This window comes from Stenella coeruleoalba (genome assembly GCF_951394435.1).
Source record: "Stenella coeruleoalba genome assembly, chromosome: 19".
Classification (NCBI taxonomy): domain Eukaryota; kingdom Metazoa; phylum Chordata; class Mammalia; order Artiodactyla; family Delphinidae; genus Stenella; species Stenella coeruleoalba.
In genome coordinates, this window is record NC_137165.1 from 27,794,366 (window position 1) to 27,818,237 (window position 23,872).

A 23,872-nucleotide genomic window follows, 5' to 3' on the forward strand; every position below is an offset into this window, starting at 1 on the left:
GGCTTATAGTCCTCATTATAGAATTTTCCCTTTTCAAGGAAGTTCAATAAAAGGCAGTTTAATACCAAGAATATTTAGATTAAAACAAAATAACCTAATATTTACTGTCCACCACCCCAATTCTAAAAGAACCTTTTTTCCCTTGTCAGTGTCCTTTAAATGCTTTGCTCCAATGAAGCAAGGCTTTCTTCATTTTTCCCTTTCTTTCCTCAAATTACTTCCAGGCTTTGGGACATAAATCAGTAGTAGAATAGTCATTAAATTTCAGTTATAATCTACCTTATTAAGCTGATTCTAATGAGGAATTTTTTTTGCAGATGCCAAATGATCTAGAGCTGGATTTAACAATGACATTTATTTAATTTTATTTATTTATTTATTTTAAAATTAGATTTTAAGAACCTCTATTTGGCCCTTACTTCCAATGCCAGTTTTGGAATATAGAACCAAAATAAAATTCATCTGGTTAGGAACATTGCTGAGGCAAATGTCATGAGATTTCTTTTGATGGGCTGGAAAATTTCTTTTCTTTTTAATAATATAATATTTTATGCATACAAAAGGATATTGGAACATATATCTAACTTATGAAGAATAATAATGAAACAAATGCCTATGAATCCACTTAGAGTTCACCATTTGACTTATGAAGTAGAAAATTTTACTATTAAGGCTTCCTATATGTTTTCCCCCCACCCCATTGCATTCCCCACCCTCCCTCCCAGAAATAAGCACTCTCCAGAATTTTGTTCTTCCTTTTTATTAGCCTTATCATTTTGCCTATGGCAAAAAGGTTGTTTTTGTTTGTTTGTTTGTTACCATTTCACTTTAACCTTAAGGAATGAGTTATCCTCAAACTACTATTTAGCATATTAAATTGAAAGCTCTTGTACCTAAGTTTCTAAGTATAGTGTGGGTATAATTGATTTAAATGCATATATAACCAAAGTCTGTCATAAGGCTTGGGCCCAGGTAATACTGAACTGTGTTTATAAAATCTTACAAAATCAGCTCTTTCATTTTACTGAACATTTAGGATCCATATGGTAGATACTTCCTCCATATTGCTTAGCCTTTTCTAGCATTACTACTGTGTTTTATCCCCCATACATCAAATGGAAGGAGAAACAAAAATCACTTGTGAATATAGCAATTGTGTGTTCTCTGACTTTGCTAATTATGTTTAATCACATACCTATAAAATCCAAATTAGTTTTCAAATTTTATATATTTTAAAATCAAATTGCCTTTTTGGATTTTTTTATGTTTATATTTCAGAAGGGTCATAGGGTCATTATGCATTTAGATTATAATATCTTTCATTACACAATATTTGAAATAACATGTTCCCATAAAAATTCTTGATAAATATTTTATATTTATTTTGCTTTCCTGTATACTCAGTATTCAGTGTGAGAGATAATAGTAAAGGTCTTTTTTTTTTTTTTTTTTTTTGCGGTATGCGGTCCTCTCACTGTCGTGGCCTCTCCTGTTGTGGAGCACAGGCTCCGGACGCGCAGGCTCAGCGGCCATGGCTCACGAGCCCAGCCGCTCCATGGTATGCGGGATCTTCCCGGACCAGGGCACGAACCCATGTCCCCTGCATCAGCAGGCAGACTCTCAACCACTGCGCCACCAGGGAAGCCCAGTAAAGGTCTTTTTTTAAAAAAATATTGTTATTTAAAAGTAAAGTAACCATAAATCACCATTATTATATATTATATACGTTTATTACATATAATGCAGTTCAGACCAAAGATCAGTTATTCAGGGATATATCAATATTGTATCAGACTTTCAAACAGAGGAGTCTCATAACATGGACCTTTTTTATAACTCCAGTTGATTCTTTTCATCAAGGAAGTGTGGGAAATAATACTTAGGTAATGTTTACAGTATGAAAACAAAAACAGTAAGTGCAGAAGCTATCCCAGGGATAGCTTGGGGTTAAAGGCCTGCAGATACCTGAACTCTTCCTACTTCCCCATCCTCATTTCTCATGATTTCTGGCTCACACTTTTTAATTGAACACTGTGTTGAAGGCTATAGTCCCCTGCACACTATATGTTGCTTCTCATCTCTGTGTCTTTATCCTGCTACCTCCTTGATGGTAATATGTTTCTTCTTTACTTCCTTCCATCCCCTTATCTTCACCATCTCTTTTCCCTGGTTAATCCTATTAATTAAAACTTATTTTATACATAGTAGATAAGACTTTTTAAAAGATCTTTCCTTGAATGTGTGGAATTTACTTAAATACCATCAAGGGTGAAAATACTTTCTAACCATATACGCTTCTTCCCTAGTTATAGAAATAATGCTTTCTGTGTTTGTACTAATGATAAATGGAGAAGCATCTTAAGAGCTGAAAATTAAGAGAGCTCATTCTTCTTTTCCAGTTTGAATTAAAAGAAAAGGCAGGGCTTCCCTGGTGGCGCAGTGGTTGAGAGTCCGCCTGCCGATGCAGGGGACAGGGGTTTGTGCCCCGGTCCAGGAGGATCCCACATGCCGGGGAGCGGCTGGGCCCGTGAGCCATGGCCGCTGAGCCTGCGCGTCCGGAGCCTGTGCTCCGCAAGGGGAGAGGCCGCGGCAGTGAGAGGCCCGCTTACCGCAAAAAAAAAAAAAAAAAAAAAAAAAGAAAAGAAAAGGCAAATGAAGACTGAGAAAACTTGCCTGACATGTACATTAAATTTTGTAACTTTTGTGCTTTGTCTTATTCAGTTAGGCTAGTTATAGGCAGAGCCAGGACTTGACAAAGACAATGCCAGGCAGCCAATTAGAATTGGTCGTTATTAGTAGGATGTGAATAAAGCTACCTGTCCAACCAACTGGGCCTGAGTCACAGGAGGGGCAGCAGGTCCAGTGAAGAAGATGTTTCACCATGAACAGAAATGTGGGTAGAATCAATATAATTAAGATCCTTGACTGAATTTTTAAAAATTCTAACTGTGGAATAACTCAGTGTTTGGTGGGATGAAAGATAAAGGAATGCTCAGAAACTGAAGTGAATGAGGCTTATATTCTGAAATATACCAGAATTATTTAGCCTACTTTATCACATTCAGAGCTGTGTTTGTCTCATACAACTGACCTTTTAAAACAGGCCTCTTTCCTAGTGTACCAGACTATGGCTTCATATATTCAGGATTCCTTAGGCTGAAAGTTTATTCAAGGAGTACTTGAACATTTCCATTTCATTCATGTATATTACCAAACCAGACTTTAATCAAACCATTTTGCTGTTGAGGTTCTTTGTCTAAAATTTTCTTTTTACTCTTTTCTTTAAGTCATTCTTTACTAAAACTGTGCTTTGCTTTAATTGCATCAATTAACTTTTTAAGAAACACCTTAATCAGTTTCTTTACAAATGTTACTATTTTTGTTAGGATGGACGTTTGAAGCCAGGAGATCAACTTATCTCAATAAACAAGGAGTCTATGATTGGTGTATCATTTGAAGAAGCAAAAAGCATAATTACCAGAGCCAAGTTGAGGTAACTATTCTATCTGTAAGATAGAATGAGTCATTTAGTATGTCTCCCTAAAAATAGAAATTTAAGTTGTCCTAGTACTTTAGACCCAAAAGAAGTATTTTTTGATAATATATGAAACATTATCTTAGAATTCAATAGTACTATATCCATAAAGTGATTTCTTTTTAATGCTAGGTCAGAATCTGCTTGGGAGATAGCATTCATAAGACAGAAATCTCACAGCAGTCATTTAGAAAATCCATCGTGTTCATCCCTTTTACAAGCTACAGGAGAATATGGACCTCAAGCCTCAAAGTTTAGTCTTCTTTCTTCTTCCCCTGAAATACTAATTCCAAAGACCTCATCGACTCCCAAATCTACAGATGCCATTTTATCTTCTTTTAAGATAAATCAGGTAATCTTAACTTTTTCTATTTATGTAGTCCACAAATCCCCTGTGTGTCATTATGTTTGTCATATACATATAGAACTATAATTTTGGTAATATAGTTTGTTAACAGATTGGTATTTCCTTGAAAGATCTTTTCTTTGTTTAAGATTTTATGCTATGCTGTCAATAAATACAGTTTTTCAAGTCAATATGTTGTTTGTCCAGAAAATCACGATCAGGAATGGCATCACAAAGATATGCCTAGATATCACTCAAACCTATGATATGGAAAGTTATATTTATTTTCAGATAGTCTCTAATATGGTTCTGTTCATTATTTTTTCTGTTTTCTGCTTGACTGAAGACAGGCAATCTTCCTTTCTGTTGCTCAGCTCTTTCCTGTACAGTGTAGGTGGATTTTGTTCCCTCATGTGTGTATGCTGGAATATATCAATAGTTCACCCTAGAATCACACAAAAGGGGGAGTTCCCACATCAAAATCGATATAATTACAGTCATCCCTCATCACCTGTGGAGGGATTGGCTCCAGGATAACCTCCCCACACCCCGACAGCAGATACCAAAATCTGAGGCTGCTCAAGTCTCTTATATAAAATGGTGTAGTATTTGCATTTAACCTATGCACAGCCTCCCCATATACTTTAAATCATCTCTAGATTACTTATAATACCTAATACAATGTAAATAGTTGTGTAAATAGCTATGTAAATAGTTGTAAATAAATACAGTGTAAATGCTATGTAAATAGTTGCCAATGTGGCAAATTCAAGTTTTGCTTTTTGAAACTTCTTAGAGTTTTTAAAAAATAGTTTTAATCCATTGTTGGTTGAATTTGCACATGCAGAAATGGCAGATATGAAGGGATGACTGTAATTACTAATTGCAACGGTGCCATAAATAATGAGTTATAAAATAGAGTGTATACCCTATAAAACAAACTTGAAAATCAGGTAGGCTTTTAGTCAGTGCAATAAAATTCATCAAAAGTAATTTCAGTTTCAGGCCCATGCTAATCAGATACAGAGTTTAAGATTTTCTCTTAGCCCTTTATACTTTCTCATTTGGGGTTATAATACCTTTTCAGAGACACAGTGCATAGCCTTATATTTTGTTGTCCTTGGGTATGGTAGAGCTGAGAGCAGTTGTTACTTTCATTCTGAATTGCTGTGTTTGAAGATGAATATACCAAAATTTTAAAGGTTTTATATTTGGGGGACTATTGCTTTAATCTCTTTAATCATTCTTTTTATGTTAACGTGAGCTTCTCATGTGGTTTTTGACCTACTTTAGAAAATGACATTTCACCTTCCTCATTTTCTTTCATAGATAAAAACTGGATACAAGAAAACAGAACAGATTCCAATTACTTCTTCAGACAACAGCCCTACAGATATGCCTAATACAGGTAAATGCACATTTAATTCCTCTTTCCTGTTATTTTTTTCAATTACTCTCTCTATGAGGAGTACATAATGTGACTTAAAAGACTTTAAAGAAGGGTGCATTATGCCTTTTTCCTTCATTGAATAAAAGAGCAAAATGAATCCATTGTGCAGTGGTCCCTGTTATATTATGACTTTTATTGGAAATTTTCCTGAACAAAGGGTTGAAATTTTAAAAGATGCATTATCATTGCAGTGTCTATGAAGCTGTAATAATCAATGAACTGTTGAAACCAAATAATGAAAACTCTTCTATAACTCAAGATTAGGATGCCTTGCCCTTTTAGTGAAATCCTCGTGAGGTATATTAAATGCACCTTTCAGAGAAATTATAGAAGGGAGCATAGCTTAAGAAAAGAAGTATGTTTTGTTTTTCTTGGAAGAGATTATATAGATATAAATTAGAAAGAACATCAGTATTGTGAATTCAGTATTACTGGTTCTTAATTAGCATGAAATGATTTATTGACTTTTCAAAACAGTAAAGGATTAATTGTGTAAGCTACCCATAAAAAAAGGATTTTTATCAATCTGTAAAGTGTTTGTAGGCTCAAATATCAAGAAAAAATTCCTTCCCTTAAATTATCTCCAAAAGTTAAAGGGAACAACAATAAAAACAAACAAACAAAAAAAACTATACTTATTGAAAGGAAGAGTTAATTACATGTCTAAATTATAAAGCAAATTGTTACTCGTATACTTTAATTTTTAATAGCATTGTGTAGATCAAAACTGCTAAATAAGGAAGAGTTAGCAGAAATTATATAGTGTCTTAGTCTGTGTGGGTTACTCTAACAAAATACCACAGAATGGGTGGCTTATAAATAACAAACATTTCTCACAGTTCTGGAGGCTGGAAGTCCAGGATCATGGTGCCAGCATGGTCTGGGTGAGAGCTTCCTTGTGGTTGCAGGCTTCTTATTGTGTCCTCACATGGTGGAAAGGTCTTAGAAGCACTGTGGGACCTCTTTTGTAATAACACTAATCCCATTTGTAAGGGCTCCACCTTCATGCTCTAAGCACCTCCCAAAGGCCTCAACTCCGGAGGTTGGAATTTCAGCATATGAATTTCGGGTGGACACAAACATTCAGACCATAGCACATAGCTCCTATACTTAACAGGAATTTATAGTGAATTCCATAGTAGTTTCTCTGATTTGGAGCAATATTTACCAGTGGGTTAGGAAAAATCTTTAGCTGTCAATTATATGCCTTTTTACTTAGTGGAATTTGTTGACCCTTAGAAACTTTATTAGTATTATTTCCTTTACATAATTAATGTTCATTCTCTTGATGCCTCTTTTAGCCAATTTATTTACTCAGTAAGTATTTACTGAGTATGTCATGTGCGTCATAGTTCGGTAGAAAATATGAAGGAACTGGGATATTTTTTTCCATGAGATACTTAATAGTATATTGTGAAATAAAATATGGAATTAAAAACCTTCATTATTCAGATTAGAAAGCACATATATGTGTGTGTTTATTTATGTGTGTGCGTGTGTGATTATTTTATTGAATAAATACTCGACTATTTGCAGTGTTCTGTGTTGACTAGAGCAGGGGGTGGGTGGTTTTGGTACTCTAGGAAGTATATGTCTTATGGACAAATAACACATTTGCACAAGATGTGTAAAGACATGAGCAAAGTAGATTAAGGGAAGAAGTAGTAAGTGACCTGAGTGTGATATAGGGAAAACACAGTGGTTAGTCACCAGGCTCTGAATGCAAACGTAGAGATTCAGATCTTTGCTCCCAACTTATTGGCTGAATTAGCTTATTATATTGAAATAGTTTCCTCATGGTTTTGTTATGAGTATTAAACAAGATTATGTATGTCAAGCACTTTGTAATTGGTGCATAGAATATGCTCAGTACATTTTGCTGTCATTATTATTAATATTACGGAACCTGAAGTTTAGAGTATAGCTCAGATAATATTCCAGGGCATGTTTTTTAGAGCAGAAGTGAAAGCTTCTGTCCTTTAATTCAATTTTGCATCCTCCCCCTCTACCCCAGAAGCTAGTACATAGTAAAGAATTTGTCACAAAATATGCAGAAATCAATAGAGAAAAATTTCTTGGCAAAAGTCAGACATCATCTGGATCTTGAAAGAAGTGATAAACATCAACAGATGGATGAAGGTAACAGATCATCCTAAGTGAAGGAGGCATCATCATCAAATGCAAAGAAGTAAGGTCAAGCTACATGTCAGGTGACCCTAGGAGGCAAATGTGATTAGAGCAAGGAGATCCTGTAGTAACGAACAAACTGAGGTAAATTTACATCAGTGACTATAAGAAATGATGCTAGATTTTGTAATAGAAAAATAATTTAGTGAAAAACATATTTGAGTGAGTTAACTGTATATAAATATTAAAATGCAATTAAAATGGAACATTTTTCTAGAGTAGAAATGGAATTGACTCAGTACCATTTTCTTCCACGTAAATGTAGTAGCCCAGATGTTTCTGGGTAGAAAAATAAAGCAAAGTCAACTCTAAATTATCTCTAGGTAACTTATATACCTTGTGATTTGTCTAAGTAGTTAATTATAGATTGTTCCCAAATTAGATCCTTAACCATCACATCTAGACTCCTTCAGCCAGCTGGTATTTATTAAAAAACATAAATGAGTGTTAATGTTAACCTCAACAAAAATAAACTTAATGAGGCAAGTCTACCCCTGTTCTCATCTCAAAAGCATTCCAAAGTGTAAAACTGGTTAGAATGTTTAAAATTCACATTATACTTGAGTATGTTTTTCGAAACTATTCTGTTATATAAATTTCTTATTTCAGAATCCAGAGTTGTTTACTACTGCCATACGCTGAATAATGCGTGAGTTTGTGAGTGAGCTAAAAACATGCTAACGACATTCCTAAGGAAATCAGTAAAGAATTACTACGTGAAGGAATACGATCATTAACTTTACCACCACACAAGCCTTAATTCTCCTGCAATAAGGCTTTTAAAACTGAAAACAAACTAGTGATGGGGAAAAATATCCATGGTGAGGGTTCATGGTATTAACTAAATGGTATTGATCCTACCCTTATAAAACATTTCCTTTCTTCTGCTCCTAAAAAGAGGAATAGGAAGAGAAGAGCCAAGGGAATAATAAGCCATACTTTGAAAATTCTCACCCCCTCCCAGAGAGGAGCAAATAAAGAGCCCAAGGCTGAAAGTGAGAGAGGACACTGGCAAATGAGGAAAACTGTCTGTGGGAGAGCTTTTCAGGTCAAGTTACCTTGAATTACCGAAGCCTGCTGGATTTATGTCCACATCCTCCTAAGGTTTTGGCTCAAATGTAAAGATTTAGGGGAAGTTTGGCTAGAAGAAAGTGAGGTTTTGTTAAGCCATGATTGCATATTGTTAAATGGGGGATTATTATAAGTTTACATTAAATCTCCTATTAAATCTCTGTGTGTGTCACTATTAACGCTACTTTATAGTTTTCATAGTAGTTTTCTATGATTTTTAATTTACCTTTACAATTCCTGTAAGGTGATCTGTTTTATTCTTCCTACTTTACAGATGAGAAAACTGATGATGAAAGATATTGACACATTTAAGAAATTGTCTTCAGGGGTCATTAGAGATTAGAATCCTAACATGGTCACCTACTAGTTGTATGATCTTGGGCTAGTTTCTTTCCCCTTTTGGGCCTTAGTCTCATCATTCTTGGGTTGGAAATAATAACACTGTGTCACTGTGGTTATTGTAAAGATTAAATGAGCTTATATATATAAAATACTTAGTGTAATGCCTGGCTAAAAGTAAGCATAAATAAGAGTTAATCTGTTATTTCCACTGCTGCACATAGCAAATTTTTATGCTTAGATGTAGGAAAACATAAGTGAGAACCCACGCCTTGGTGTGAGTCCCTATCCCTCCCTCTCTTTTGTCTTCTCTCTATGCCTTCCACACACACTTGAATTGAGTAATTCACACCCAGGGTTAGTCTTGGTCTGAGATCATAATTAGGTTAGCTTGGGTCCACCTTGTGTTACTGTGCCTTAATGATAGGTCAGGCACCAGACTGAAAGTCGTTGTCAAGCCTCACATGTCCAAACCCTAAAAATGAAAGATAAGGTTTGACTTACCCGCTCTTTGGGCTTCCAAACCACTTCACTCCATGCTGATATTTTATGCTACACTTTAGGTTTGGCACAAAATTTCTCTTAAGAGGAAAAAAATTTTATATGTATAATGTATTTTTAGCCCTTGGCCAACAATTAGGTATCACAGCAACTAAGGCGTCTTTGTTGCTTATGTCAAAATTGTAAAAATTTTATTATACTAAAATCAGTCTTTCTCTAGGTTTGACTTCCATTTAAAGCTAAAAGTCAGTAACCATTTTTTTTTCATGATCTTGACACCTATAAGCTATATTCAAGATTTTACATAGAATGTTAAGGAAGCGTTAAAGGTTTAGAGGAAGACTATTTATTTTCCTATGCACTTCTTATGTTCTTAAGAAAGAGAATGCAAATCATTTTGTACTTAGAGACAGATGCTCTGAGAAATAAAAAAAAATTAAAACGCTGCATAAAAATGTGACATTTTAAAAAGTTTTTTCTCTTCCTCTTGTTTCTATGTAGAACTAGTAAAATACCATTTAAAAGTGTATTTAGAATGGTGACAATTTAGATATAAGGATTGACATGAATTGCAGGAATTTGCTTGAGAAACTTTGGCATATTAAGGCAAATAATTTTTCAAGTTCTAGTCCCTTGTGACATCTGTTTTTTACTCATGCAACAAGGACAAAGCTCGTCTAAATAATCAGGGTAGACTGAGAAGGCGTTAGAGAATGGGTGAGAGGTATATGACACTCAACTCTTGAGAATCCATTTATGCTACTTGGAATATAACTTCTGTAAAATAAGAAATAGGATTTTTAGTTCAAGAAGTTCTGAGCCTGTATCATACTTTATGTGCAAACTTGAAACAGTTTGCATTTGTGAGTTTTTCCATAGTACCTCCAGAACTCATGTAGCAAGACCACTTTTGCCAGAGAAAAATCATGACCTTCTAAATTTTCTAATATGATTTTGCTTATTTTGGAAGAAAAAAAAAACTTTTCATTTTGCAATTAGTAAGCTGTTGTGATGACAAGGTAACTGGAGGGATGTATGTTTGTTATATTAATATTTCTGTGGGACTTAATGCATAATTGGCCACTCTTTTTATATCATGTCTTTTAAGGCTTAAGTGAAGCTGGTTTATATAATACATTTTAGATTTAAAGAACAAAAAATCATGAAAACAAAAGTGAAAACTGCTAACTGATTAACCAGAATTCTTTCTGAACCTCAGGAGCCCAGAACACATCCTGTAAAATGAAAAATTCTATTCCAATTAAATTTCCAATTAATGTGTACCCTGTTGCCTCATAGATATTGCCCCTGCCTTGACTGATAATTATGGACCACAAGGAAAGAAGATTTCCCTAAATCCCTCTGTTCGCCTTAAAGTAGAGAAACTGGAAATGGTAAATACTTGAAATTTTCATTTTTCTTCCATAAAACAACAGCAAGGAAATATTCTCATTCTTTGAGAGGATAAGGGATTGGAGCCATTAGTTTCTTGAAGAGTTATCGATTTACAGTTAAATGAATGGCAGTTTGGGTTTAAACTGTTTAATTCATGTTTAATTTGGGCAGTTCATGGTGGTTCATTAGTACAAAATAGAAATAAAACCTTCTGTAACTAAATTGACCTTCAAATTAATCAGTTTCCTCCTGTGTAGGAATGAGACAAATGTGACGTTTTACAATGTAGAATCAAAGGAAACATGGGATAAATTATGACAAAGTGTAGTAGACTTCAAATATGTAATGGCAATAAGTGCAAGGAAATAATACTCTATTACTCAATTGTTTAAAAAGTGAAGAGAAACTAAATCTTAAAGAACAAAATAGAAGCCTACTAGATATAAAGAAGATGGTAGCAATGTACCAAATAGTATTATATTGAGAGTTTCTGTATATAAAAGAAACATAAGATGATTAAAAAAGAAAAATTAGGGGGCTTCCCTGGTGGCGCAGTGGTTGAGAGTCCGCCTGCCGATGCAGGGGACGCGGGTTCGTGCCCCAGTCCGGGAGGATCCCACATGCCGTGGAACGGCTGGGCCCGTGAGCCATGGCCGCTGAGCCTGCGCGTCCGGATCCTGTGCTCCCCAACGGGAGACGCCAGTGAGAGGCCCGCATACCGCAAAAAAAAAAAAAAAAAAAAAAAAGAGAGAAAGAAAACTTATAAGCAGAAAATGATTTTAAAACTTTTCCTGTCAGGATACCTGGAAGATGACAGCAAAAAGATGATTTTTTTTTTTTAATATGAAAATGGATATAATGCCGAAGGTTCACAGCCTCTACTTTCCTATCAGTTTTTGTGGATAATAATTTTTTTTTTTTTCGGTACGCGGGCCTCTCACTGTTGTGGCCTCTCCCGTTACGGAGCACAGGCTCCGGACGCGCAGGCTCAGTGGCCATGGCTCACGGGCACAGCTACTCCGTGGCATGTGGGATCTTCCTGGACCGGGGCACGAACCCGTGTCCCCTGCATCGGCAGGCGGACTCTCAACCACTGCGCCACCAGGGAAGCCCTGGATAATGATTTTTTACACTTTTAGGAACAGTATGAAAATGCATAGCTGGAATAAATATGCATTACCATTCATTCACATATTCAGACCTTTGCATGGTCCTATAGTAATACCCTTTTCAGTGCCAGTTTGAATCTTACTCTGTTCAAATTCTGACTCAATTCCAACTCCTTTGTACAGCTTCTTGCTAACTTTTATAGTTCAGGCCAGTATTGCCATATTTTGCACATCTGTAGCACTGAAGATTATTTTGCAGTACCCTGTAATCTTCTGTGTTTTGTTTTATCAGTAAGTCAAAGCTTACAATCTCTGTGTACCTACCACCATTTAAACACCTGGTTTGTACTCTATAAAATTCTTATTAATTAGGTACTTGAGATGTCTCCTTCATATCTTCGAAATCCTGAGTATCTTTCCCTATGTTTTACTCTCTTTTTATTTGTGGCTGAAATGTAAGTTCTGGATAATAGCAAGCTTTACAATCAGTTAATAATAACATTTTCAAAAAATAGAATGTTTGAGGTTTAAAAACATATCTATTAATATCTAAAAATAAATAATTACTGTTTTTTAATGATATTGCTGTAATATATATTTCTGAACATCCAAGATTTAATACTAACCATTCCTCTGGATAAGGAGAAAACTATTCAGTTAATGACTTTACCTGGCAGTCATTATTCTTTGACTCAGTTTAAATTTCCCTAGCACATGATATTTTTAAAATCTGATTAATTTTCTTAAAAATATGAAAATCATCTAAATTTATATTGATTCTGAGAAATATGAGTTGCTTGCACATTGAGTATTCCACTTTTGGTCCTCCTTTGAGCCTTAGCAAATTGATTTTTGTAGAAAAAAAATGGCAGTTTTACAGCAAAGGAAACCTACATTCTGTGTAAATTCAGCTTCCCTGCTTTTATTCTAAATATTTTTAGTGACTATATTTAGTAGAGCATTCTCTGTTTTTCAGAGTTTGAAACTAAATTTCACTTAATAATTTTTTTTTCTAAAATCCATATTAGATTCTATCTGCCCATACATTTCCTAGGCTACTCTTACTTTTTTGAATAGTTACATATTAATGTAATAATATCTGTATCACTTTAATTTGAAATAGATCCTTCTATTTTAGTTGCTACTTTGTAGACAAATTCAACTTTATTGTCCATTACATTTTTAACACATTTCCTATTTAGTAATAGATAAGGCCAATATGTTCAAGTATTTAAAATGTAATAAAATTACATTTTTTTACTTTATCGCTTATAAGTATATTGCATATAGTATCTAGGAAATTGGTTATATAAAAGGTTTCACAAGGAAAAGGTGTTGACTGATTATGTGGTTATTAAGTCATTAGCTAACACAGTACAATTTTTAAGAAAGGCTAAGAGGTTAGAATTTGATGAAGGAAATTACCTTCAAGATGTATGTTTGTGGGGCATTGACTTCATGAAATCTTTCATGTTTTAGTAGTTGAGGTAGACAATTTTGTATCAGTATATACTGAAAAATAATTTCTAGCACTGAACTAATACTATGTATCTCCTTTGATCCCACTGTTAAACTTATAAGTAGGTATGGTAAACATAGCAAATAGGAATTTTTTTTTTTTTTTGCTGTTCGCGGGCCTCTCACTGCTGTGGCCTCTCCCCTTGCGGAGCACAGGCTCCGGACGCGCAGGCCCAGTGGCCATGGCTCACAGGCCCAGCCGCTCCGCGGCATGCGAGATCCTCCCAGACCGGGGCACGAACCCGTGTCCCCCGCATCGGCAGGTGGACTCTCAACCACTGTGCCACCAGGGAAGCCCGGGATTTTTCTTTTAGTTGGCTTGAAGAAGAAGAATTATTGCACCTTCTCGCTATCTATGTTTTTGTATCTGAGAAAGATGCTTTGGGATACAGATGCCATTTCGCTGATATTTACTTTACCTCTTGCCATTTATGTAACATTTGAAGAAAGCTGTAGTGAGCAATGATATACCCAATGTCTGAATACAGTTAATGAGGTGTTCTTTGTATTAGATTGGGAAGTAGGTGACTAATATTATAAGGAAGTGACATTTTTTAGATTCATCATTTAGATATCAGAAAAAGTTAAGGACATTTATTTGTCCAATTAACAAAGTTGCATTTTTGTTTACGGTGAAAACATGACATTAGTTATACAAGAAATTATTGGAACCTATTTTTAATCAAAAATAAATTACCTCCAATTTATTATTTTTATCGAAGTATAGTCAATTTACAGTATTATATTAGTTTCAGGTGTACAGCATACTGATTCAGTATTTTTGCAGGTTATACTCCATTATAGTTTATTAGAAGATAATGGCTATAATTCCTTGTGCTGTACAGTAAATCTTTGTTGCTTATTTATTGTATATATAGTAGTTTATATCTATTAATCCATACCTGAAATTTGTCCCTACCCCCCCCCCGCTCTTCTTTGGTAACCATAAGTTTGTTTTCTACACCTGTGACTCTGCTTCTGTTTTGCATGTGCATTCATTTGTACTGTGTTTTACATTGCACATGTAAGTGATATCACATAATATTTGTCTTTGACTTATTTCACTAAACATATTCTCTAGGTCAATCCATGTTGCTGCAAATGGCAGAATTTCATTCTTTTTTATGGCTGAGTAGTATTCCATTATATATGCGTTCACACATACAATCACACAAACACACATCTTCTTAATCCAGTCATCTCTTCTTTTTTTATTTTTAACATCTTTATTGGAGTATAATTGCTTTACATTGTTGTGTTAGTTTCTGCTGTATAACAAAGTGAATCAGCTATACGTATACTTATATCACCATATCTGCTCCCTCTTGCAACTCCCTCCCACCCTCCCTATCCCACCCCTCTAGGTGGTCACAAAGCACAGAGCTGATCTCCCTTTGCTATGCAGCTGCTTCCCACTAACTATCTATTTTACATTTGGTAGTGTATATATGTCGATTCCACTCTCTCACTTCATCCCAACTTACCCTTCCCCCTCCCCGTGTCCCTAAGTCCATTCTCTATGTCTGCATCTTTATTCCTGTCCTGGCTCTCGGTTCTTCAGAACCTTTTTTTTTTTTTAGATTCTATATATATGTGTTAGCATATGGCATTTGTTTTTCTCTTTCTGACTTACTTCACTCTGTATAACAGATTCCACCCCACTACAAATAACTCAATTTCATTTTTTTATGGCTGAGTAATATTCCATTGTATATATGTGCCACATCTTCTTTGTCCATTCATCTGTCGATGGACATTTAGGTTGCTTCCATGTCCTGGTTATTGTAAATAGTGCTGCAATGAACATTGTGGTACATGACTCTTTTTGAATTATGGTTTTCTCAGGGTATATGCCCAGTAGTGGGATTGCTGGGTCATATGTCAGCTCTATTTTTAGTTTTTTAAGGAACCTCCATACTTTTCTCCATAGTGGCTGTATCAATTTACATTCCCACCAACAGTGCAGTGGGTTCCCTTTTCTCCACACCCTCTCCAGCATTTATTGTTTGTAGATTTTTTGATAATGGCCTTTCTGACTGGTGTGAGGTGATACCTTACTGTAGCTTTGATTTGCATTTCTCTGATGATTAGTGCTGTTGAGCATCCTTTCATGTGTTTGTTGGCAATCTGTATATCTTCTTGGGAGAAATGTCTGTTGAGGTCTTCTGCCCATTTTTGGATTGGGTTGTTTGTTTTTTTGATATTGAGCTGCATGGGCTGCTTGTATATTTTGGAGATTAATCCTTTGTCAGTTGCTTCATTTGCAAATATTTTCTCCCATTCTGAGGGTTGTCTTTTCGTCTTGTTTATGGTTTCCTTTGCTGTGCAAAAGCTTTTAAGTTTCATTAGGTCCTATTTGTTTATTTTTGTTTTTATTTCTATTTCTCTAGGAGGTGGGTCAAAAAGGATCTTGCTATGATTTGTATCATAGAGTGTTCTGCCTGTGTTTTCCTCTAAGAGTTTGATAGTGTCTGGCCTTACATTTAGGTCTTTAATCCATTTTGAGTTTATTTTTGTGTATGGTGTTAGGGAGTGTTCTAGTTTCATTCTTTTACATGTAGCTGTCCAGTTTTCCCAGCACCACTTATTGAAGAGGCTGTCTTTTCTCCACTGTATATTCTTGCCTCCTTTATCAAAGATAAGGTGACCATATGTGTGTGGGTTTATCTCTGGGCTTTCTATCCTGTTCCATTGGTCTATATTTCTGTTTTTGTGCCAGTACCATACTGTCTTGATGACTGTAGCTTTGCAGTGTAGGAGGAGCTGGAGCAGGAGCCTGATGCCTCCAGCTCCGTTTTTCTTTCTCAAGATTGCTTTGACTGTTTGGGGTCTTTTGTGTTTCCATACATATTGTGAAATGTTTTGTTCTAGTTCTGTGAAGAATGTCATTGGTAGTTTGATACGGATTGCACTGAATCTGTAGATTGCTTTGGGTAGTATAGTCATTTTCACAATGTTGATTCTTCCAATCCAAGAACATGGTATATCTCTCCATCTGTTTGTATCATCTTTAATTTCTTTCATCAGTGTCTTATAGTTTTCTGCATACAGGTCTTTTGTCTCCTTGGGTAGGTTTATTCCTAGGTATTTTATTCTTTTTGTTGCAATAGTAAATGGGAGTGTGTTTCCTTAATTTCACTTTCAGATTTTTCATCATTAATGTATAGGAATGCAAGAGATTTCTGTGCATTAATTTTTAATCTTGCTACTTTATGAAATTCATTGATTAGCTCTAGTAGTTTTCTGGTAGCATCTTTAGGATTCTCTATGTATAGTATCATGTCATCTGCAAACAGTCAATCCAGTCATCTCTTGATGGGCACTTGGGTTTCTTGCATGTCCTGGCTATTATAAATAGAGCTGCTATGAACATTGGGGTGCATGTATCTTTTCCATTTAGCGTTTTCATTTTTTCCAGATAGATACCCAGGAGTGGAATTTCTGGATCATATGGTAGTTCTATTTTTAGTTTTTTTAGGAACTTTCTTTCTGTTTTCCACAGTAGCTGCACCAATTTACATTACTTTCAACAGTGTAAAAGGTTTTCCCTTTTCTCCATATCCTTGCCAACATTTGTTATTTGTAGGCCTTTTTGATGATAGCCATTCTGACAGGAGTGAGGTCATATCTCATTGTTTTGATTTTCATTTCTCTTATAATTAGTATTGCTGAGTATCTTTTCATGTGCCTGTTGGCCATCTGTATGTCTTCTTTGGAGAAGTGTCTATTCAGGTGTTCTGCCCATTTTTTGATTGGGTTGTTTGTTTTTTGATATTGAGTTTGTGAGCTTTTTGTATCTTTCAGATATTAACCCCTTTTCAGTTGCATTATTTGCAAATATTTTCTCCCATCCCATACATTGTTTTTTTTCATTTGGTTGATCATTTCCTTTGCTGTACAAAAGCTTTTAAGTTTAAGTTGCATTTGTTTATTTTTGCTTTTATTTCTTTTGCCTTAGGATACTGATCTAAAAGAATATTGCTATTATAATTTATGTCAAAGAGTATTCTGCATATGTTCTCTTCTAGGAGTTTTATGATTTCTGTTCTTACATTTAGGTCGTTAAACCATTTTGAGTTTATTTTTGTATATGGTGTGATGGAATGTTCTAATCTCATTGTTTTACATGTGACTGTCCAGTTTTCCCAGCACCTCTTATTGAAGAGATGGTCTTTTCTCCATTGTGTATTGTTGTCTCCTTTTTTGTAGATTAATTGACCATAATTGCGTGGGTTTATTTCTGGGTTGTCTGTTCTATATCATTGATATATGTTCTGCTTTTGTGTCAGTACCACACTGTTTTGATTACGGTAGCTTTTTAGTATAGTCTGATGTCTGGACGAGTTATACCTTCAGCTTTGTTCTTTTTTTGCAAGGTCATTTTGGCAGTTTGGGGTCTTTCATGGTTCCATATGAATTTTATGATTGTTTGTTCTAGCTCTGTAAAAAATGTTCTGGTACTTTGATATAGATTGAATTAAATTTGTAGATTGCTTTGGATAGAATGGCCATTTTAACAATATTAATTCTTCCAATCCAAGAGCACAGGATACATTTCTAGTTCTTTATATAAGCTTCAGTTTCCTTCATCATTGTTTTATCATTTTCAGAGTATATGTCTTTCACCTCCTTGGTTAGGTTTATTCCTAGGTATTTTATTATTTTTGATGTGATTTTAAAGAGGGTTGATTTTTTACTTTCTGTTTCTGATATTTCATTATTAGTTTTTAGACCACAGCAGAATTATGTATATTAATCGTTTATCCTGCTACCTCATTGAAATCATTTATTAGTTCTAATAGTTTTCTGTGGAGACTTTAGGGCTCTCACTATGGAGTATCATGTCATCTGCAAATAGTGACAGTTTTACCTTTTCACTTTCAATTTGGATAATCTTTATTTCTTTTTCTGGTCTGATAGCTGTGGCTAGGACTTTTAATACTATGTTAAGTAGAAGTGGTGAGAATGGGCATTCTTGTCGTGTTCCTGAATTTAGTGAGAAGGCCTACAGCTTTTCACCAGTGAGTATTATGTTGGCTGTGGGTTTCTTGTAAACAGCCTGTATTATGTTCAGATATGTTCCCTCTATTCCCACTTTGGCAAGAGTTTTTATCATGAATGCATGTTGTATTTTGTCAAATGCTTTTTCTGCATCTTTTGAGATGATCATGTGGTTTTTGTCTTTCCTTTTGTTAATGTGGTGTATCACATTGATTGATTTGCATATGTCAAACCATCCTTGTGCCCCTGGAATGAATCCAACTTAATCATGGTGTATAATCCTTTCTATGTATTGCTGGATTCCGTTTGCTAATATATTTTTGAGGACTTTTGCATCTATAGTCATCAAAGATATTGGCATGTAATTTTCTTTTTCTTGTGGCGTCTTTGTCTGGTTTTGGTATCAGGGTAATAGTGGCCTCCTAGGATGAATGTGGCAGTGCCCCCTCCTCTTCAATTTTTTTCGAATAGTTTGAGAAGGATAGGTATAAGTTCTTTATATGTTTTGGTAGAATTCCCTAGTGAAACTTCTTGGTACTGGACTTGTTTGCAGGGAGTTATTTTATTTCAGATTCTATTTCACTTCTAGTGATTGTTCATTCAAATTGTCTGTTTCTTCTTGACTCAGTCTTGGCAGGATGTATGTTTCTAGAAATTTGTCCATTTCTTCTAGGTTGTCCAATTTGTTGGCATATAACTGTACATAGTATTCTCTTATGATTTTTTGTATTTCTGTGATATCAGTTGTTATTACCCCTCTTTGATTTCTTAATTTGTTTATTTGGGTCCTCTCTTTTCTTCTTGGTGCCTCGATAGAGGTTTGTCAATTTTGTTTATCCTTTTAGAAAACCAGCTCTTGGTTTTATTGACCTTTCCTATTGTCTTTTTGATCTCTATTTTATTTCCTCTGTGATCTTTATTATTTCCTTCCTTCTTCTGACTTTGGCTTTGTTTATTCTTTTTCCAATTCTTGAAGGTGGTAGGTTAGATTGTTTATTTGAGATTTTTCTTGTTTCTTGAGGAAGGCCTGTATCACTATGAACTTCCTTCTTAGAACTGCTTTTTCTACATCCCAAAGATTTTGTAAAGTTGTGTTTTCATTTTTATTTGTCTCAGGGTATTTTCTGACTTCTTCTTTGATTACATCATTGATCCATTGTTTTTTTTTAATAGCAGGTTGTTTACTCTCCACGTGTTTGTTCTTTTCACTTTTTTTTTCTTTCTGTAGTTGATTCCTAGTTTCAGACCGTTGTGGTCAGAAAAGGTGTTTGATATAATTTTTACCTCTAAATTTGTTGGGACTTGTTTTGTGTTCCAGTATGTGATCTATCATAGAGAACATTTCTTGTGTGCTTGAAAAGAACGTGTATTCTGCTTTTGGGGGGGTATGCAGTAGACATTGATTATATCCAACTCTATTGTATCATTTAGGACCTTATTGCCATATTGATTTTCTGTCTGCATGATTTGTCCATTGATGTCAGTGGGGTGTTAAAGTCTCCTACTGTTATTGTATTATTGTCAGTTTCTCCCTTTATGTCTGTTAGTATTTGCTTTATATATTTAGGGTCTCCTGTTATAGGGTGCTTATGTTAATGAGTGTAATATTCTCCTCTTATATTGATCCCTTTATTATTATATAATGTCCTTGTTTGTCTTTTGTTATAGCCTTTGTTTTAAAGTCTATTTTGTCTGATATACATATTGTTACCCCACTTTCTTGTCATTTTCATTTACATGAAATAGCTTTCTTTCATCCCCTCACTTTCAGTCTGTATGTCTCTTTAGCCCTGAAGTGTGTCTTTTGGTAGGCAACATATTGAAAGGTTTTTTTTTTTTTTTAATCCAATCAGCCACCCTATGCCCTTTTTAAAAAAAATAAATTTACTTATTTATTTATTTATGGCTGTGTTGGGTCTTCATTGCTGCGTGCGGGCACTCTCTAGTTGCAGCGAGTGGCTACTCTTCATTGCAATGAATGGGCTTCTCATTGCAGTGGCTTCTCTTGTTGTGGAGCATGGGCTCCAGTAGTTGTAACTCACAGGCTCAGTAGTTGTGGCTCATGGTTTCTAGAGCACAGGCTCAGTAGTTGTGGCGCGTGGGATTAGTTGCTTCACAGCATGTGGGATCTTCCTGGACCAGGGCTCGAACCCGTGTCCCCTGCATTAGCAGGCGGATTGTTAACCACTGAGCCACCAGGGAAGTCCCCACCCTATGTCTTTTGATTGGAGTGTTTATTCCCCTGACATTTACAGTAATTATTGATAGGTAAGTACTTATTGCCATCTTATTACTTGTTTTCCAGTTGTTTTTGTAGTTCTTCTCTGTTCATTTCTTCTTTTTGTTTCTCCCACTGTGGTTTGATGATTTTCTTTAGTAGTATGGTTGGTTTCCTTTCTTTTTATTTTTTGTATATCTTTTGTAAATTTTTGATTTCTGGTTACAATGGGGTTCATATATGTTGATCCATAATTATATGTACTTCATTTAAACTGATAGTCATTTCAGTTCAAACACATTCTAAAAGATATACATTTTTTACTCCCCTCCCCTGTATTTTGTGCTTTTGATGTCATATTTTACAACTTAATGCTTATCCCTTAACTGTTTATTGTAGTCAGAGTTTCTTTTACAATTTTTTGTCTTTTAATCTACTTATTTAAGTAATCTTCAATCCTTAATATATATCTGTCTTTTCTAGTGGGATTTACCCTTTCCTATAGATTCTTACTTCGTTTCCATTTAGAAAAGATCCTTCAGGATTTATTTTAGGGTAGATCTGGTATTGCTGAATTCTTTTAGTTTTTGCTTGTCTGAAAAGTTCTCTCTCCTTCTGTTCTAAATGATAATATTGCTCCGTAGGGTCTCCTAGTTTGCAGAGTTCTCCCTTTCAGCACTTTGAATATATCATGCCACTCCCTTCTGGCCTGCAATGTTTCTACAGGGAGATCAACTGATAGCCTTATGGGGATTCCCTTCTTTATGACTCTTTCTTTTTCTCTTGCTGCTTTTAGAATTCTCTCTTTAACTTTTGTTGTTTTAATTATATTTTAGTGTGGGTGTGTTTGGGTTCATCTTGTTTTCAAATCTCTGTGCCTCTTGTGCCTAGATATCTGTTTCCTTCTTTCAGTTTGGGAAATTTTACAGCCATAATTTCTTCAAATACATTTTCAATACCCTTCCTCTTCATCTTCTCCTTCTGGAACTTCTATAATGTGAATATTGGTACATTTCATGGTATCCCAGAGATGCCATATGTTACTTTTACTTTTCTTTTTTATTTGCCTTTCTGACTGCTGTTCTGATTGGATAATTTCCATTATTTTATCTTCCAGATCATGCATGCGTTCTTCTGTGTCATTTAGTTTGCCATTTGTTCCTTCTAGGGTGTTCAGGGTGTTTTTTATTTCAGATATTTAATTATCTATTTTCGATTGGGTCTCTTTTCTTTTTTGGCCAAGCCATGCAGCTTGTGGGATCTTAGTTCCCACACCAGGGATTGAACCTGTGCCCTCGGCAGTGAAAGCACAGAGTTGTAACCCCTGGACCACCAGGGAATTCCCTCAATTGGGTCTTTTTTATATTTTCTAGTTCCTGTTAAGATGATCTGTGTTTAGATCGATTCTTTTCCCTAATTTAGTTAGCAATGTTTTGAACTCTTTATCTGGTAAATTATTTATTTCTGTTTCATTATTTATTTTTTAAGGGGTTTTCTCTTACTCTTTCAATTAAGAGTAGTTCCTATGCCTTTTCATTTTAGTTAACTTTCTCTGTCTCTAGGAATTTTGGTGAAACAGTTATCCATTGTGGTCTTGAGGGCATGTTCTTATTTGAGAGCATCGCTGTGCTGACTGAATGTTCCCAGTGCCTTTAATGGAAGGGCTGGATTTGATGTGGATGCCAGTCACATCTTTCCTCAGGGTGTGCTGACAGCTGTCACCTTGATAGGGCCTGTGGCTGGTGATGGAGGAGCTAAAGTCTGTGCAGGGTGTGAGGTGGGACTTCTCTGCTCATTGGCTGTCATCACCCTGTCAGGGGCAAGATTTGCTCCCAAGTTGCTGGAGTAGAATCCCTGAGGGTTGGGCTAGAGCTGGCTCTGTTCCCTTTAAGTATGTGTTTTTCCTTCTCCCTGCACTGGGGCCTTTGCCCCAAAGGAGGGGAGTCCTGAAGCGAATGGGGCCTGTGTGCTCACAGAGGTCTGATACTCTGCCTGTGTAGGCATCTACAGCTTCGTTCAGATGCAATCCGTGGTCGCATCTTTTCCCTGGCTGTGATCACCTGAGATCTAGTGTTGTACGGTAGCATGGAGTTAGTGGGGCTGGAGTGTTTGCTCAGCTTGGGCTGGCAAACTTAGCGAGGCAGTCACAGGAAATCTGGCCACCACGCTGCTATAAGAAATCTGGGCTGCTTCTGGGGCATCTCTTGAGTAAGCACCAACGATGGCTACTGTTGCCCTATCTGGGCTACACCCCGCTCCCCCAGGTTGCCTCTGCATCCCTAAGTGAAGTCTTCTCCCAGGTCCTGGGTGCCCTAGATCCAGTGCCATGCTGTGGCGGAGAGTGAGTGGGGTGTTCTCTTTGCTTGGACTGGGGAGCATGTCAAGGTGGCAGCTGCTAGGGCAGACCTCTCTCCACCCTGCCTGGGAGCAGGCTAGCACCCACCCACTCCTCATGAGTGGAGTCTAGGCTTCTCCAGCCTTTCTGTCTGTTCCAGCAGTTCTCCAAGTGGCCAAGGGAGCTTGTCTCCTTTGCATAGCACCCCAGGACTGGGACGCCCAGTCTGTGGCTCAACCCACTCACACCCCAGGATGAATGTCCGTCCATGTGATCCCCCCTTTCCTCTGAGTTCCCTCCCATGGACACAGGTCCCAACCCAATCACTTTTCTTCCCGTTCTATACAGGTACAGCATATCTTTCTTTCATCCTTGGCTGTACAGGAGTCCTTCTACCAGTTTCCAGTTAGTTTTCCATGAGAATTTTTCCGTATGTCGATGTATTTTTTATGTGTTTGTGGGGAAAGGTGAGCTCCATGTCCTCTTACTCTGCCATCTTCATCTCCCATCAAATTACTTTCAATTTAAATTTATGAGCTTACCTCACTGACATGCTGTATTCTTGTAAATTTTTCTTTCAACAAAACTTCCATCTGTTACTAAGTTTAACTCAGGAAAAATTTACACGGTAGTTAACTGCATTTTGCAATTTTATTATTACTTAATACAATAAGAATCACTGTATATTGAGTACCTTCTATGATAGGTCTTTTGTTTGCATTATTTTTATAAAATTGTTTTTATTTCTTTTTTTTAAAGGAACCTTTATTTTTATTTATTTATTTATTTATTTTTGGCTGTGTTGGGTCTTTGCTGCTGCGTGCAAGCTTTCTCAAATTGCGGTGAGTGGGGGCTACTCTTCATTGT

At 35.9% G+C, this 23,872-nt stretch overlaps 1 protein-coding gene across 4 annotated transcripts in view; it reads left to right on the plus strand.

Moving 5' to 3' along the window:
- Positions 1-23,872, plus strand: part of STXBP4 (syntaxin binding protein 4) — a 182,471-nt gene that overhangs the window by 28,290 nt on the left and 130,309 nt on the right. For all 4 annotated transcript variants that reach the window (XM_079903546.1, XM_079903548.1, XM_079903549.1 and 1 more), the window contains 4 exons: positions 3,387-3,493; positions 3,668-3,887; positions 5,211-5,289; positions 10,729-10,823. In XM_079903546.1, the coding sequence (XP_079759672.1) occupies positions 3,387-3,493; positions 3,668-3,887; positions 5,211-5,289; positions 10,729-10,823 (501 nt within the window). The remainder of the gene's footprint in view (positions 1-3,386; positions 3,494-3,667; positions 3,888-5,210; positions 5,290-10,728; positions 10,824-23,872) is intronic.